This window comes from Peromyscus californicus, unplaced genomic scaffold (assembly GCF_007827085.1).
Source record: "Peromyscus californicus insignis strain IS unplaced genomic scaffold, ASM782708v3 Scaffold_4__1_contigs__length_199733344, whole genome shotgun sequence".
In the NCBI taxonomy this organism is placed as follows: domain Eukaryota; kingdom Metazoa; phylum Chordata; class Mammalia; order Rodentia; family Cricetidae; genus Peromyscus; species Peromyscus californicus.
In genome coordinates, this window is record NW_026294562.1 from 168957256 (window position 1) to 168973129 (window position 15874).

At 60.4% G+C, this 15874-nt stretch overlaps 2 protein-coding genes across 9 annotated transcripts; both read left to right on the forward strand.

Annotated features, from left to right (window-relative positions):
- The first annotated feature begins 62 nt into the window (after nucleotides 1-62).
- On the forward strand, nucleotides 63-11302 carry Dmpk (DM1 protein kinase). Of its 8 annotated transcripts, none has more exons than XM_052761343.1 (15): nucleotides 63-1326; nucleotides 3135-3226; nucleotides 3516-3599; nucleotides 3677-3772; nucleotides 4042-4190; nucleotides 4385-4478; nucleotides 4683-4889; nucleotides 5197-5460; nucleotides 6106-6191; nucleotides 8401-8512; nucleotides 9177-9352; nucleotides 9434-9531; nucleotides 9693-9739; nucleotides 10032-10121; nucleotides 10448-11302. In XM_052761343.1, the coding sequence occupies exons 1-15, from the start codon at nucleotides 1167-1169 to the stop codon at nucleotides 10586-10588; spliced, it is 1896 nt and encodes a 631-aa protein (XP_052617303.1). In that variant the 5' UTR covers nucleotides 63-1166; the 3' UTR covers nucleotides 10589-11302. The 8 variants fall into 8 exon arrangements, 7 of the variants coding, with proteins under 7 accessions (XP_052617303.1, XP_052617302.1, XP_052617306.1 ...); XM_052761342.1 differs by having other exon boundaries at nucleotides 10036-10121; XM_052761346.1 differs by having other exon boundaries at nucleotides 5197-5445; nucleotides 8401-8519; nucleotides 9196-9352.
- Nucleotides 11303-12034: 732 nt separating this feature from the next.
- Nucleotides 12035-15791, forward strand: Six5 (SIX homeobox 5). Its single transcript, XM_052761336.1, has 3 exons — nucleotides 12035-12880; nucleotides 13657-14459; nucleotides 14596-15791. The coding sequence occupies exons 1-3, from the start codon at nucleotides 12099-12101 to the stop codon at nucleotides 15183-15185; spliced, it is 2175 nt and encodes a 724-aa protein (XP_052617296.1). The 5' UTR covers nucleotides 12035-12098; the 3' UTR covers nucleotides 15186-15791.
- The last annotated feature ends 83 nt before the right edge of the window (nucleotides 15792-15874 follow it).

Sequence of the window (15874 nt, forward strand, 5' to 3'; positions counted from 1 at the left end):
TGTGTCTGTGTGTGTGTGTCCCTGTCCGTCCTGCGGGCTGTGCTCTGACCAAAAGAAAGCCAATCCACACTGTCTCCCCTGCCCCAGCCCTGAGCAGAGCCCTCTGGAAGAAGAGCCCCTGACCCCTAGAGTCAAGAGGCTGAGGCGGCCCCTTCCTGCTAGATCCTTGGGGGGTGTTCGAAACTTGTTTTAAAGCACCAGGACTACCCAGGCCTGCTCTTGTGGGAGGAGGGGAGGATGCTGGGAATTGAGCTGCGCCACCTCTTCTGGACATGCCTTTGCAGCCTGGTGCCCCTGGCCCATCTGTGGCTGGTCCATGAAGTGCCAGCTAGAGGCCGTGATTTCCTCCCCAGAGAACTGGCCACTGTAGAAAGACTAACATGTCTCCTGGCTGGCTGTCCAGGTGACTCCACCCCCAACCCCCAAAATGTTTCTGTCTCTAATCCTAGCCCAGGCAGGAATGTGGCTGCCCCGGCCTGTGGCCAAGGAGCTATTTTTGGGGTCTCTCTCACTTGGGGAGGGCCTGGCTCCACCACTTGCCTCCCCCAGGCTTGGGCCAGCAGGTCACTCCTGGCCCTGGTGGCTGGATACGTTCCCTCCTGATCTCCCTTCCACCTCCTGCCAAAAAAGGGGGGGTGTGTAATACAGCAGGCACAGGGACTAAATTTAACTGTCCCAAAGTCGGAATCCATTGCTGAGTCACGAAGAAGCTGCCCCTGGCCTCTGCCCCCCTCCCCTGTGGGCCCAGGCATCAGCCCCTTTCCCCACCCCTCCCAGCTCTGAGCCTAGACTGGCCCTTCTGGGCACTGACACCTCACACCTGTAACTCCCTGTGCTGAGTGGGTAGGGGCTTTTCGGGGGCATCTCTGGAGTACTACTCTGTCCCTTGACATTGGGCTTTGAGTTTTGAGGGGCCCCGAGAGAAGGGAGTTGGGGTGTTGGCTCAGGAGGGGTTAAGGCTGGGAGGCGGGAGGGGGGCTGGGCCAAGGGGTGGGGAAAGAGGAGGAGGCCTGAGCCATAGAACTGGCCAGAGGGACCCAAGGGATAGTCGGAGACAGACAGACATGCAGTCAGGGTTCTGGGGCCTGGACAGGGGCAGCCAGGCCCCGTGACAGGAAGACCCCGAGCTCCGGCCCGGGGAGGGGCCATGGTGCTGCCTGCCCACCATGTCAGCCGAGGTACGGCTGAGGCAGCTCCAACAGCTGGTGCTGGACCCCAGCTTCCTGGGGCTGGAGCCCCTGCTCGACCTTCTCCTGGGCGTCCACCAGGAGCTGGGCGCCTCCCACCTAGCCCAGGACAAGTATGTGGCCGACTTCTTGCAGTGGGGTGAGTATGGGCAGGAGGCCTGGGGTGGGGGGCAAGGCAGAGGTGGGTCTACAGGGCAGGAACTGGCTGTGGAGGGCAGGAGAAGCTTCCTGCAGGGACCCAAGCAGAGTTCAGGCCTTGACCCCAGGCTCCCAGGTGGGGCAGACTAGGTCAGTGGAGGCCAGCCATGACTCAGCCAGTGCAGGCTGGGGTGGGCACAGCCTGCTGCCTTGTCTGCACCCACACAGGGGCCTGGCAGCTTTCTCTTCCAGGACCCTCACCCTCCAAAATGAGCCTTATAGCCCTCCCTGGTTTCCCAGAGTGTGGGGAGGGGCGGCGTGGGGCAGCTGCCAGGGTGTGGCCTGTAGGCAGGTGTTTGGCGTCTGCCTCCCCAGCTGCCCTGACAGGTGTCCGGGAACTATGAGGGCACAGTGACTCACAGAGGCCCTAGGGGAGAGCCAGCCCGGCAGACAGGCGCCACCCAGCACCCCTTCTGTCCCCCCAAATTAGGGAGGAACAACTTCAGCTTCTGAGTGCCCATCCCTAGCATCTTGGTCCCTCCTAGACCCTGTGGCCCAGATTGGGTATCTTACTTGGCTTCCCACCTGCTTTCGTGGTCCTAGCGCAAGGCCTCTAGTTGACTTAAATGCCCTTCTCCAAAGGTCTTCTCTGGCCTAGTGGATGGGCCTGGACCTTATCTGCTCCTGCCCACATCCAGCCCAAAGCTCAGGCTTAACCCAGCTTCCTTACAAATAACACTATTGTGTTGCCCTGTGCCTGTCATTAAGGGTTCTGTTCTTGGTCCTTGACCTGTATGCCCATGTCTGTGACCCCAGCTCATTCTCCCCTCCTCCCCCATTTTACAGATGGAAAGGTAGAGGCCATGGGCTAGGCCACTAAGTTTGTGGAGGACTTTTCTCCTCTGCGGCCCTCAGTGGCTCCTTCAACCTCCCTTTTGCAGAGGATGGGGCTGGGCTGGCAGGGTAAACTGAGAACTGGAGTGGGGGTGGGGGTCTGGTCCTCTCGGAGCAGTCCTTTTGTGGCCCGAGCAGCATCCCGTGGGCCCCTCCCCTGCCAGGCCTGGGCGGGGGAGGGGGCCTGGGTTCCCGCTGCCTTAAAAGGGCTCAATGCCTTGGCTCTCTCCTCCCAACCCCCCCCCCCCAGGCTTGGCTGTGTCTTCTCCAGCGGCCCACTTTCCCGAACCCCTCTCTTCTCCATCACCCACCACCTCCCTCTTCCCCACACTCAGTCCTCCTCTGTCCTTATTGCCAGTCCTGACTTTCCCCAAGGGAGACCTGGCCTTCCTCTGCCCCCTGCCCCCAAGTCGTCAGCCCCTGACCTAGCTGCCCTCTCCTCCTGCTGCAGCACCCTAGCACAGGACCTTACCCTGCAGCTTTGGCTGTAAGAAGGCTCTCCTGCCCCTTGGAGACCAAGGATGCTTCCAGCAGTGTCCAGGACCTGGGGGCTGTGACCCTCCCTCCTCCAGGCTCCACACTCGGTGTTTCCCAAGTGCAGTCCTCGTGCTGGCTGCTAGACGCCGCTGCCTGTTGAGGCCATGGCCCAGGACATTAGATGAGGTCTCAGGGCCTGACTGAGCACCCTAATCTTCACGTGGAGTGGGAGTGGGGAGGGCTTATGTTCGGGCTTCCCTTGCCACTCTGCAGCCCTGTGGAAACAGTCAGTTCTGGGTCCCCCAAACAAGGCAGAGGCTTTGGAAGCAGAATCCTAAAATCATCCTGAGGGGCAGGGGAAAGACGAGGCTGAGGGCACCACCATTGCCTCTAGTGTTGTAGTGACCTCTGACTCTTCCTCCCTCCACCCCCACCCAGTGGAGCCCATTGCAGCAAGGCTTAAGGAGGTCCGACTGCAGAGGGATGACTTTGAGATTCTGAAGGTGATCGGGCGCGGGGCATTCAGTGAGGTGAGTCTTGAGAGCCTGAGAGTGGAACTTTACTTGAGGTGGGTGGGGCATAGCAGCTGGGGCAGAGCCTTAGAAATTGATGAATGAGCTTGAACCTAAGGCCGAGGCGGGGCTTGAGTGCAGTCAGTGGGTGGTGTGTGCGTGGGGGCGTGGCTAAGGCCGGGTGGCGATGAGGTGGAGCCCCGCCTGGGTGAGCCCCGCCTGGGTGAGCCCCGCCTGGGTGAGCCCCGCCTGGGTGAGCCTTCCTGTTTTCCCTGCTGCGTCTGCTGTCATCCGGTCCCGCCTTTAGGTAGCGGTGGTGAAGATGAAACAGACGGGCCAGGTGTATGCCATGAAGATTATGAATAAGTGGGACATGCTGAAGAGAGGCGAGGTGAGGGCGGGCCAGGGCTGGGGGAGGCACCCTCGTCTCTCCAGCTCACTTTCTGCAGCGTCTCCCCTACCTCACAGGTGTCATGCTTCCGGGAAGAAAGGGACGTGTTGGTGAAGGGGGACCGGCGCTGGATCACGCAGCTGCACTTCGCCTTCCAGGATGAGAACTACCTGGTGAGCTCCGGGCTGGGTGACCAGGCAGGAGTGACAGATACACCACCTTAAGTCAAGGAAGCTGGAGTAGGGAGAGGCAGCCTAGGCTGGGGGCCCGGCTAGGACCGTCTCAGGTAGAGGAGGGATCTTCCTTGAGAAAAGAGGTGATGTCTGGTTTGGCCTTCGGATCTCTGGGGTGCTCTCTCACACTGGAGGGCTCTATGCTTGGGGACGGGGTGTCTCTGGGAGTCTTGGGGGCTACCGACCCCCTGTGACATGCCCGCTCTCAGTACCTGGTCATGGAATACTACGTGGGCGGGGACCTGCTAACGCTGCTGAGCAAGTTTGGGGAGCGGATCCCTGTCGAGATGGCGCGCTTCTACCTGGCCGAGATTGTCATGGCCATAGACTCGGTGCACCGGCTGGGCTACGTGCACAGGTGGGCGCGGCAGGGCCCTTGGAGGGTTAGCAGAGTTTGTGTGGGAAGGAAGGGCACCTTAAGGTCCGATCCCGTTGGGGGCAGGAATGTGGTCCAGAACTATAGAATCCCTGCTGGGGTGGAACTGGACCGAGCCTGGTGGGACCCAGGAAGGACGTCTTTCAAGCATCCTTCCCTCTTCTCTCTGTGCACAGGGACATCAAACCAGATAACATTCTGCTGGACCGGTGTGGGCACATCCGTCTGGCCGACTTTGGCTCCTGCCTCAAACTGCAGCCTGACGGAACGGTATGGTGGGAAGGGCCTGGCGAAACTCTCCCCACCAGTCGGGGACCAGAAGATGCAGAGGGCGGGGCTGGGATGAAGAGCAGAGCTTGGGCAGGGGCGAGGGCCGGATGGGATGTAGAGCATAAAAGGAGCTGGGCTGGGGACGCCCTATCTCCCGATTGGACAGTCGCGAAGGGTCTAAGTATTCAGGTCTGGTTGGCACAGGTGAGGTCACTGGTGGCCGTGGGCACCCCGGACTACCTGTCTCCTGAGATTCTGCAGGCTGTGGGCGGAGGGCCTGGGGCAGGCAGCTATGGACCCGAGTGTGACTGGTGGGCGCTGGGCGTGTTCGCCTACGAAATGTTCTACGGGCAGACACCCTTCTACGCTGACTCCACAGCCGAGACATATGCCAAGATCGTGCATTACAAGGTGAGCGTGGGCGCCACGCGGGGTGCCTGGCTTGCTGGCACATGCTCCCAGGCTGACGTTTTTTTCTTTTTTGAAGATATTTATATGTGTATGTGTGTATAAGCGTTTATTCCGCATGTACGTCTGTGCACTATGTGAATGCCCATGAATGAATGCACTGTGTGATCCCCTGGAACTGGAGTCACACAGACTTGTGAGCTGCCATGTGGGTGCTGGGAAACAGAACCTTGATTTCTCTGCAGGAGCAGCCAGTGCTCTTCACCACTGAGCCAGGACTTACTCTTGCTTTTCTCTGCTTTCTGAACAGGAACACTTGTCTCTGCCTCTGGCAGACACGGGTGTCCCCGAGGAAGTTCAAGATCTCATTCGGGGGTTGCTATGCCCTGCTGAGATAAGGCTAGGCCGAGGTGGGGCAGGTGATTTCCAGAAGCATCCTTTCTTCTGTGGCCTTGATTGGGAGGGTCTCCGAGACAGTGTACCCCCCTTTACACCAGACTTCGAGGGTGCCACGGATACCTGCAACTTTGATGTGGTGGAGGACCGGCTCACTGCCATGGTGAGCGGGGGCGGGGTACGTACCTGTGTCTCCTGAGTGGTTGAGGGAACCTCCCTAACCCCCTCCAGAACATTGGGGTGATTGGCTCGATGTGATGGTGCACACCTCCAAGCCCAGGGCTTCAGAGGTCAGAGATGGGTGCATCTCCAGTGGAGGGTCAAAGCCAGCCAGTCAGGGCTGTAGAGTGAGACCCTCCCTTGAAAACTGAAAAAATGGATGATGACCTTCTTGGGTCCCAAATTTTTATTCTAGAGCACTCAGGCTTGAGGACACACAAGTGACCAGTTCTCAAGACAGTGAGGTCTTCCTGTTGGCAAGGCTAAAATGGAGTGCAGGCCTGGGCTCTGGAAGGTGCTGGAGGGCTTGTTGGAGGGGACTGAGCTGAGACCCAGAAGGATGCTGGGAGAGGCAGGAGATCCTTTCTCAGGAGAGTGCTCTCTTAGCATTTAACCGGCTCTAGGTCCTGCCTTGGCCCACTGGCAGTGGAGGAAAGTGTGGTGTGGGCAGAGCCCCGACCAGAAGCCACAAGAGAGAAGAGAAAGGGATGGAGGGACACCCTAGTTCCTAGGGTTGGTTTAGTGGGGACAGTTATGATATGATCAGAGGAGTGAGGGGCCGTCCCTGACAACTGCTGGCCACAGCCCTGCACCTCTTCCACAGGAGACCCTGTCGGACATACAGGAAGACATGCCACTTGGGGTCCACCTGCCTTTCGTGGGTTACTCCTACTCTTGCATGGCCCTCAGGTAAGCGTGACTGCCCGCTGGCTACTGTGTGTACGCAGGCTCACTTCAGTCCGTCAGTTCAAAGGATCAGTCTTGGGACCAAGGATTCTGAGGAACTGTCTTAGTTAGGGTCTCTGTTGCTGTGATGAAACACCATGATCAAGAACAGATTGGGGAGGAAAGGGTTCATTTAGCTTACACTTCCATATCATAGTCCATCATTGAAGGAAGTCAGGACAGAAACTCAAAACAGGGCAGGAACCTGGAGGCAGGAGCTGATGCAGATGTAGGGGTCATGGAAGAGTGCTACTTGCTTGCTTGTTCCTCATGGCTTTTTCAGCCTGCTTTTTTATAGAACCCAGGAACACCAACCCAGGCATGGCTCCACCAACAGTGGGCTGGGCCCTCCCACCAATGACTAATTAAGATAATGCCCTATAGGCTTGCCTGAAGCCTGATGTTTTTAGGTAGGTGGTTTTTTTCTTGTTTGTTTCTTTTTTTGTTTTGTTTTTATTTTGTTTTGTTTTTTTTCCCCCGGTTTTTCCGAGACAGGGTTTCTCTGTGTAGTTTTGGTGCCTGTCCTGGATCTCACTCTGTAGACCAGACAGGCCTCGAACTCACAGAGATCCGCCTGGCTCTGCCTCCTGAGTGCTGGGATAAAAGGCGTGCGCCACCACCACCTGGCATGTTTTTTTTTTGTTGTTGTTTTTTTGAGACAGTGTTTCTCTGTGTAGTTTTGGTGCCTGTCCTGGCTCTGCCTCCCGAGTGCCAGGATTAAAGGCGTGCATCACCACCGCCCGCCATAACCCAAGAATCTTACACTCAGCCTTCCCGAATCCCCCAGCTATTGACTTTCATGTTTTAGGACATGTCATAGGACCCAGGCTCTTAGAAAACAGGCCTGGAATTCGACATTTTAAGAACACAAACTCATTGAAGCATATAACAATAAAACAACTTTTAAGTTTTTAAAAGTTCTTTGTCTTGTTTTCTGAGGCAGGATCTTGTTCATCCAGCCTAAGCTGGTCTTAGAGTGTTGTGATTATGGGCATGTACCACCATGCCTAGTCAGTAAAGCCTTTTGAAAGCATCCATGATGCTGGATGTGGTGGCACAAACCTATAATCTCTGCACCTAGGAGGTAGACGCAGGAGGATCAGAAGTTCAAGACCATCCTGGGCTATATAGTGAGTCTAAGACCAACCTGGGCTACAAGGGACTCTGTCTCAAGAGACAAAAGATAGACAGATAGCCACTGTTGCTAGGCAGGGTGGCTTACCGTCTAACCCCACCGTCAAAGAGGCCAGCCTGATGAACCAGAGTGAAAACTTGTCTCAAAACACCAAAAATAAAAAAAATTCATTATTGGTCAGGCATGTGGTGGCACACACACCTGCAGTCCCAGTACTGGGGGAGTGGAGGCAGGAGGATCGCAAGTTCAAGGCCAGCCTGGGGTACATAGTAAGCCCTTAGTCTCAGAAAACAAAAAGAGAAACCAATTATTCAAGTAAGACAGTGCTTCCAGGGCTGGGACATGGCCCAGTACAGGAGAGCGTCCCAGCACTGGGGCTGCACCTGCAGCTGGGCTGACAGAGTGCTTGGCTGGCATGCACGGGGGCCGGGCTTCGACCTCAGCACTGTGGAAAGTATGCATGGTGCCTTCACCTGTCATCCCAGCACCAGGGAGGTAAGGACAGGAGGATCGAAAGTTCATGGTCGTTAGCTAGAGCAAGTTCCAGGCCAGCCTGAGCTACATGGTGAGTTTCAGGACAGCCAGGGCTATGCAGAGAAACCCGTCTGAACAACAAAGAGAACTTGCCTAGCATGTATGAGGTCCTGGGCTTAATCCCCGTTGCCACAAAATGTTCAGTGACTGAATGGCCCTCTTCTCAGGAGTAAACACCTCCTATACAAGGAAGCTTGCTCACCATCAGCCATGCCCCAGACCTGCACAGTCCTGATCTGCAAGCAGCATCCCATGCTGCTTAGAACAGGTTGGGACACAGCCCACCCTCTGTAGAGCCATACCGCTCAGCGCGTCGGCCAAGAGGCCGAGGCCCTGTCAGCAGGGGCTTTGCTAGGCAGAGGGGGGCTTTGGACCAGCCCTAGCAGTCTGCTCTCTTCACTGTGCCCCGTTCCTCCTTAAGCCATGGGTCCTTAGGAGCCTGGCCTGGTGCCCACAGGCTAGGAAGCCCCAGATCCCTGTTTGGTAGCCTCTTCCTCTTCTCAGAGACAGTGAGGTCCTGGACCCCACCCCTATGGAATTGGAGGCCCTGCAGTTGCCTGAGGCAGACTTGCAAGTGCTCAACTTGGAGCCCCCAGTGCCCCCACCGGATCAAGTGGTGAGTAGTCAGGAGAGCCTGATGAAGAACGAGCAGAGAGAGGGGCAGAGCTTGCTGGGTGGGGCCACCTGCCGTACCAAGCTGGCCGTTAGCTGCCAGGCTGCTGCTTCAGTAAGACCCAGCAGCCCCTGTCGTCCCAGCTACTCAGGAGGAACAGGCAGAAGGATCGCAAAGTCAAGTCTTGCTTGGGCTATACAATGAGACCCTGTCTTCCAGTAAAAACGAGAGCTAGGGAATATACAGCTCAGAGGCAGATGCTCTCCTGGCATGGGTCTGAAAGCAACACCAACCAGGGCTGGGAGGGAAGGAGGGAGGGACTGCTGACCACCTGGAGGAGGCTGAGTTAGGGGTCCTTGTGGTTAGTCGGAAGAACAAGGTTGGAGCCCACCAGGTGGGATACTGGGTTCTTAAAAGCTACAGGTGGGTGGGTGGCATGGGGGGGCGGTTGTAGACAGCAGGCCACACACAAACTGGGGAGGTCTGTGGGTAAAGCCAGGTGTGTCTGAAGCACGTGAACTGGGAGGGACATACTCGAGTTCTGAAGCCAGCCCTTCAGTTCCTGGGTTGACTCCCAGACGCTCCTAGGATACCAGAGACTAGGCGGGTGTGTGCGTGCGCGCGGACTGAGCCCAGTGCTGGTCCCAAGCTCAATCCCCACCTGCAGGCCGAAGGGCCCGACCCAGCGGCTGTCCCCGCCGCCGCCGCAGCAGCAGCAGCAAAGGCGGAGACCGTGGTGACGCTGCGGGAACTCCAGGAAGCCCTGGAGGAGGAGGTTCTCACCCGGCAAAGCCTGAGCCGCGAGCTGGAGGCTATCCGCACTGCCAACCAGAACTTCTCCAGGTCGGGGTCGAGGTGCGGGGGCCCAGCAACCTTCGCAGTCCCTCACCCTGTGGACTGGCTTACCTTCCTATCTTCATGCAGCCAACTGCAGGAAGCCGAGGTCCGGAACCGAGACCTGGAGGCTCACGTTCGGCAGCTACAGGAGCGGATGGAGATGCTGCAGGCCCCGGGAGCCGCAGGCGAGTCCCTCACCCACCCTGGGCCAGGAGGGCGCTGGGTGAAGATGGGGGCGTGCTGGGTGTGTGGACACTTGGAGCAGGGGAGGGGCCCAGGCTGGGGCACGCCGAGCCACCGCCCTCCTCCGCCCTCCACGCTCCATACACCTCTCTTCTCCTTCCAGCTGTCATGGGGGTCCCCAGTCCCTGGGCCACGGATCCACCTTCCCATGTAAGACCCCTATCTTCCCCACCCCCGCTCAAATTTGCTACCCACAGCCCATTTCCCCGTCCACATTTAGGGCTCGCTCTCCTTGGGGGCTCTAGAAGGAAGACGCCCTTCACTCAGCCTGCATCTCCCAGTTCTCCCTCCCTCGTTTCAGGCCCTTTGCCAAATCCTCCCCGAAGGAACTTCCTAGGTTCCCATTCTGGCCTTGACTCCCTGGGCTCCCTCTTGCCCTGCTGCTAAGGGCGTCCAGGCCGGGCTGGGCTCCGATTGGGTCACCTGTCCCTTCTCTCTCCAGCTAGATGGCCCCCCGGCCGTGGCTCTGGGCCAATGCCCGCTGGTGGGGCCAGGCCCCATGCACCGCCGTCACCTGCTGCTCCCTGCCAGGGTATGTCCCAAGTCCGCCCACCTCGGGCCTCCGGCTCGCTCCGCCCACTGAGTGTCACCACCGCTTTGCTGTGCCTCCGTGGAGCTCGGCCCACCGCAGGGAGGGAGGGTGATCGCGCAGCCAATCCACACAGGCCGCTACGAAGTAGCCAATGATGAGTTCTGATGGGAACTCAGGTTTGCGAGCTGACAAACTGTAGCTTCGGGCTGTGGGAATCAGGGACACGCTCAGAGGACTCTTGGCCCATCTATGGGTACAGGCCGGGCGGCTCCCTGGAGCCAGTGGGCCCCTGTGGCCTGTTGCTAATCCTGCCCTCTTGCCTGCAGGTCCCTAGGCCTGGCCTATCCGAGGCGCGTTGCCTGCTCCTGTTCGCCGCTGCTCTGGCTGCTGCCGCCACACTGGGCTGCACTGGGTTGGTGGCCTATACCCCAGTCTGGTGTTTCCCGGGAGCCACCTTCGCCCCCTGATCCCTAGGACTCCAAGCCGTCTTTCATCTAGGCCCCCTTAGAAAGCCGTGTGACCTAGGACGGCCCAGAATGTCTCTGTGCCATCCCTGCTTCTCACCCAGCCCCCCACCCCCCCATTCCTCACTTCTGCGAGCCCGGTTCCCACCCGGCTCCACGCCTGTGATCCAGGCCCGCCCCCCGGCGGCCGGGGAGGGAGGAGCAGGACCCGTTCGCAGGAACCCGGTTTCTGCAGGGCTGGCGGCTTGAACGCTGCCGCTGCTGCCGGGGCATTCGCCGACCACCCTTTACTCAGCCCCGACGTGGATGGGCAAACTGCTCAGCCCATCCGATTTCACTTCTCACGCCTCCAGATATCGGTCACAAACCATAAGTCCTTGTGCATGAGCCCCTGATCTCTAGGGGACGTCCCGTTCTCACAGCAGACGATCAGCAGGACCTCTACCAGCTCTCGTGAAAGCCTTTGGCTTCGGACAGCTCCGCTCCTGGGGGTTGCTGCGACCCCTTCCTCACATACAGCCACGGCTGCAATGCCCCCCCCGCCCCGCCCCAAGGCAGTTTGGGTATTTATTGACCTTGTCCTCTGACTCACTGACAGACTCCGGGACCCACGTTTTGGATGCATTGAGACTCGACATTCCTCGGTATTTATTGTCTGTCCCCACCGACAACCCACCCCGGACCCTTGCGAATAAAATACTTTCTGGTCTGCTCTAAGCGAAGTGTCTCTGTTGTGGGGAGGAAGCCTCCGGGGGGCCAATGGAGAGCCCAGTAGAGACAACCAATGGCCTGCCCGGAGCTAGTGGGACGCAAAGGGAACGGGTCGGCCTGAAGGGCGGAGTCCAGGCATCCAGCCAGTAGGAGAGGAGCACCAAGCCACCCGAGACACCGCCCCCCCCGCCCAGCTGTGACCCAGCTGTGCTACTCAAGCTTGAAAAAGTAGGGGGTTGGGCCGGCAGGGCTCCCACCGCGCCTGCGCAAGCCACGCGCATCCGCTCCTAGGACAGAAGCATCAGAAAAGTTGCTGCAAACTTTCTAGCCCGTTTCTCCCGCCCCTCCTCCCAGCCAGACCCGCCCCCTCCCCGCGGGGCCGGGAATTCCGAGGGGCGGAGCGCGGCGCGGAGATGGGGACGGAGGGGGGCCTTCAAGGGACCCGGGAGATCGAAGCGGCTTCGCGCCCTAAACCTTCCTGGACGATCCACTACCTTCTCCGTTGCCCTGATGGGGAAACTGAGGCCCTGAGCCAGAGGCACACGCAGGGGGAGGCAGAAAGCGCGGCCAGAGGCTGAGGGAAAACAAAGAATCCTGACAGCCGGGGAGGGGGGCGGACACACAGACACAGGGACAGACCCGAGTGCAGAGCTGAGTCTAGCCTTTGGGCCAGGAGGGGGCCAGAAGACGGCGAGGGGACCGGGACGGGGGCGGGGGGCCGAGGAGGGCTGGGCGGGAGAGGGGGCCGGGGAAGCCCGAAGGAGGCGGCCGAGGAGGGAGGAACTTCCCAAAGTTGCCAAACATGGCTACCTCGCCTGCAGAGCCGAGCGCGGGGCCGACGGCCGGGGGGGAGGCAGCGGCGGCCACCGAGGAGGAGGAGGAGGAAGCGCGCCAGCTTCTGCAGACTCTGCAGGCGGCCGAGGGGGAGGCGGCGGCGGCGGCGGCCGGGGCCGGCGAGGCGGCGGCGGATTCCGGGTCCCCGAGCGGCCCGGGGTCTCCCCCCGAGACCGCGGCCGAGGCGCCCACGGGCCTCCGCTTCTCGCCCGAGCAGGTGGCGTGCGTGTGCGAGGCGCTGCTGCAGGCTGGCCACGCCGGTCGCTTGAGCCGCTTCCTGGGCGCGCTGCCCCCGGCCGAGCGCCTACGTGGCAGCGATCCGGTGCTGCGCGCGAGGGCCCTAGTGGCCTTCCAGCGGGGTGAATACGCCGAGCTCTACCGGCTCCTCGAGAGCCGCCCTTTCCCCGCCGCCCACCACGCCTTCCTGCAGGACCTCTACCTGCGCGCGCGCTACCACGAGGCCGAGCGGGCCCGCGGCCGTGCCCTGGGCGCGGTGGACAAATACCGGCTGCGCAAGAAGTTCCCTCTGCCCAAGACCATCTGGGATGGCGAGGAGACCGTCTACTGCTTCAAGGAGCGCTCGCGCGCGGCGCTCAAGGCCTGCTACCGCGGCAACCGCTATCCCACGCCGGACGAGAAGCGCCGCCTGGCCACGCTCACCGGCCTCTCACTCACACAGGTCAGCAACTGGTTCAAGAACCGGCGACAGCGCGACCGGACTGGGACCGGCGGCGGAGCGCCCTGCAAAAGGTGAGGGGACCGGCCCTCTCCTCAGTCCCCGCTGGAGTCGAGTCTGCGCGCCTGACCCTTTGTGCCCCCCGGCGTTGGCGAGCCCCCGGGCTGAGCCCGGAGACCAGGCACACCCTGGCTTCTCTGGGCATCACTGCCCCACGGGCAGAGGTTCTGGCCGCTGTTTCCAGGTTGGGACTGCAGTGCAGGCGGCAGTAAGAAAAGTGTGTGTGTGTGTGGGGGGGGGGTCCCCTTGGAGGGGCTGCGGTAAGGGCAAGGGGGCCTTTGTCTAAGACGCCTGGGTGGGGACCTCTGCAACCTGGCCCCTGAGTGACTGTTACTTACGCCCACTCCCACGCCCCCTCCGGCCCAAACAGCGTGGTCTGTTGCCTGTCTTTGTTGTGAAACGTGAACCTTCTCCGGCTCCGGTTTCCCTTGTAACCCAAGCCCTTCCCCTCCCACCCCAGGGCCGGGCCTCTAGCTCTGGTCTCTGAAGCCCCGGGGGAGGGAAGGGGAGAACTGGAGTAAAAAGGCTGCTGCCGCGCTCTGCAGCCACGCGCCTGCTGACCCAGGGGACGTGGGGCAGCCTGGGTGCTCGGCTGCAGGCCAAGACAACCGGAAAGCTTCCCTCCAGCTTGGCATTCCCGCCATGCTGTCAACCCCAGCAGGGTTTGTGGAGGCTCTGGGATTCGTGCGGATCCCCTGAAGGGCTCAAATAGTTAACAGGAGCTTGGGTTGCCACTGCCTCTGGGGCCATGTAACCTTCAGGCCTGAGACTTAATCCTTTTTCCTGCCAGCGAGTCCGATGGGAACCCCACTACTGAGGATGAGTCCAGCGGAAGTCCCGAAGACCTGGAAAGGGGTGTGGCCCCCGTGGCTGCTGAGGCCCCCACCCAGAGTTCTGTCTTCCTAGCAGGGGCCACCCCTCCTGCGACATGCCCCGCCTCCTCCTCCATCCTAGTGAACGGGAGCTTCCTGGCAGCCAGCAGTCCCCCCGCAGTGCTCCTCAATGGCAGCCCAGTCATCATCAATAGCTTGGCCCTAGGGGAGGCCTCCAGCCTGGGGCCCCTGCTGCTCACAGGAGGAGGGGGTGCTCCTCCACCACAACCCAGCCCCCAGGGAGCCGGGGAGGCCAAGACTTCCCTGGTCCTGGACCCTCAGACAGGAGAGGTTCGGTTGGAGGAGGCTCCGTCTGAGGCTCCTGAGACCAAAGGGGTTCAGGGGGCTGTTCCTGGGGCAGCTGGAGAGGAAGTCCCAGGGACCCTGCCCCAAGTAGTCCCTGGCCCCCCACCTGCCTCCACCTTCTCTCTGGCCCCAGGAGCCGTTCCCTCTGTGGCTGCTCCTCAGGTTGTACCACTCTCCCCCTCGTCTGGGTACCCAACAGGCCTGAGCCCCACTTCCCCACTGCTGAACTTGCCCCAGGTGGTGCCCACCTCCCAGGTGGTGACCCTGCCTCAGGCTGTGGGGCCACTCCAGCTGTTGGCAGCTGGGCCAGGCAGCCCCGTGAAAGTGGCAGCTACACCGGGGCCTACCAACGTGCACCTGCTAAACTCGGGTGTGGGAGTGACTGCCCTGCAGCTTCCCTCAGCCACCACCCCAGGTACCCCTCCTGCTTTCTTCGGGCCCGGTGGGCTGGGGGAGCAGGTGTCTTGCCTCTGGCACATCTCTTGGGGTGAAGCCTACTGGTACTTCGGCCTGACCTCCAGCATCTTGCCCTCCATCTCTTCTCTCCACAGGAAACTTCCTCCTGGCCAACCCCGTGTCCGGCAGCCCCATTGTCACTGGGGTAGCTGTGCAGCAGGGCAAGATCATCCTCACTGCCACCTTTCCCACCAGCATGCTCGTCTCCCAGGTCCTTCCGCCTGCCCCCAGCCTAGCCCTGCCCCTGAAGCAAGAGCCAGCCATCACAGTGCCTGAGGGAGCCCTCCCAGTGACCCCCAGCCCCGCCCTCCCAGAGGGTCACACTCTAGGGCCAATCTCTACTCAGCCACTGCCACCTGCTCCTGCTGTCACCTCTGCCACCGGCCTGCCTTTCTCCCCGGACTCCTCTGGCCTGCTGCCCGGCTTCCCAACACCCCTGCCTGAGGGTCTGATGCTGTCCCCTGCAGCTGTACCAGTCTGGCCAGCAGGGCTGGAACTGAGCACAGGAGTAGAGGGGCTGGGGACACAGGCCACCCACACTGTGCCGAGACTGCCAGACCCAGACCCCCAGGGGCTGCTCCTGGGGGCCACAGCAGGGACTGAGGTCGATGAGGGGCTAGAGGCTGAGGCCAAGGTCCTGACGCAGCTGCAGTCAGTGCCTGTGGAGGAGCCCTTGGAACTGTGACAGCCTGGACTCAACCACCTCTCCTGACAATGGTGCTCGAGGTGCTCGGACAGGAGGAGGAAGCCTCCTCGGTAAAGTGGCTGCAGTCTGAAGGTCCCACACTACAGCCCTCCACCCTGGACGAGCTGCAGGCCTTGCAGAAGCCAGAGAATCACCCCCGCCTGGGCACTGTCTTCTCCTGATGGGAAGTCTCTTGTTACAGCCCTCCCATGCTCTGCCTGCCCGGTGCATGGGGCACTAGGGGTCCTGACTCGGGCTCTGTCCTCCTCTACCTGGTACTAGTTGAGGGAGGCCCTGCCAAGTGGCTGATTTCCAGCGGCACCCTCCCCATAACACTATTAATAGCCCCACTGATACCCAGTGTTCCCAGAACTGCCTGAATCCCAGGGAGAGGAGACCAGGGTGTGGCCCAGAGAGCCCTTCCTGCCGAGGAGGGTCTGGTGGGTGCACAGGGCCCTTCCCTACTTCCCTGGACTTGAGCCCCAGGATCCAGCCCCAGACCAAAGATTTCCCTGGCCCCCTTGACTAGTTTGTATCGTAAATCTTTATTTTTCTAGGACATGTTATGCCTCCATTTCAATTAAAGTCAAGTTAACAGACAACAGAGCCATTGGGGTAAGGGTCATCTGCCAAACCACCGGCCCAAGAGAGAACTAGAGACAACCCCAAGCCTGAGGCTGTGGCTCGCT

Excerpts from the sequence above, each read along its gene's own strand:
- Dmpk (XM_052761340.1), top strand. The coding sequence starts at position 1,167 with ATGTCAGCCGAGGTACGGCTGAGGCAGCTCCAACAGCTGGTGCTGGAC. Across the intron at positions 4,479-4,682 it reads AACTGCAGCCTGACGGAACG|GTGAGGTCACTGGTGGCCGT; the intron begins GTATGGTGGGAA and ends TGGTTGGCACAG. Across the intron at positions 5,461-6,105 it reads CCATGGTGAGCGGGGGCGGG|GAGACCCTGTCGGACATACA; the intron begins GTACGTACCTGT and ends CCTCTTCCACAG.
- Six5 (XM_052761336.1), top strand. The coding sequence starts at position 12,099 with ATGGCTACCTCGCCTGCAGAGCCGAGCGCGGGGCCGACGGCCGGGGGG. Across the intron at positions 12,881-13,656 it reads GGCGGAGCGCCCTGCAAAAG|CGAGTCCGATGGGAACCCCA; the intron begins GTGAGGGGACCG and ends TTTTCCTGCCAG. Across the intron at positions 14,460-14,595 it reads TCCCTCAGCCACCACCCCAG|GAAACTTCCTCCTGGCCAAC; the intron begins GTACCCCTCCTG and ends TTCTCTCCACAG.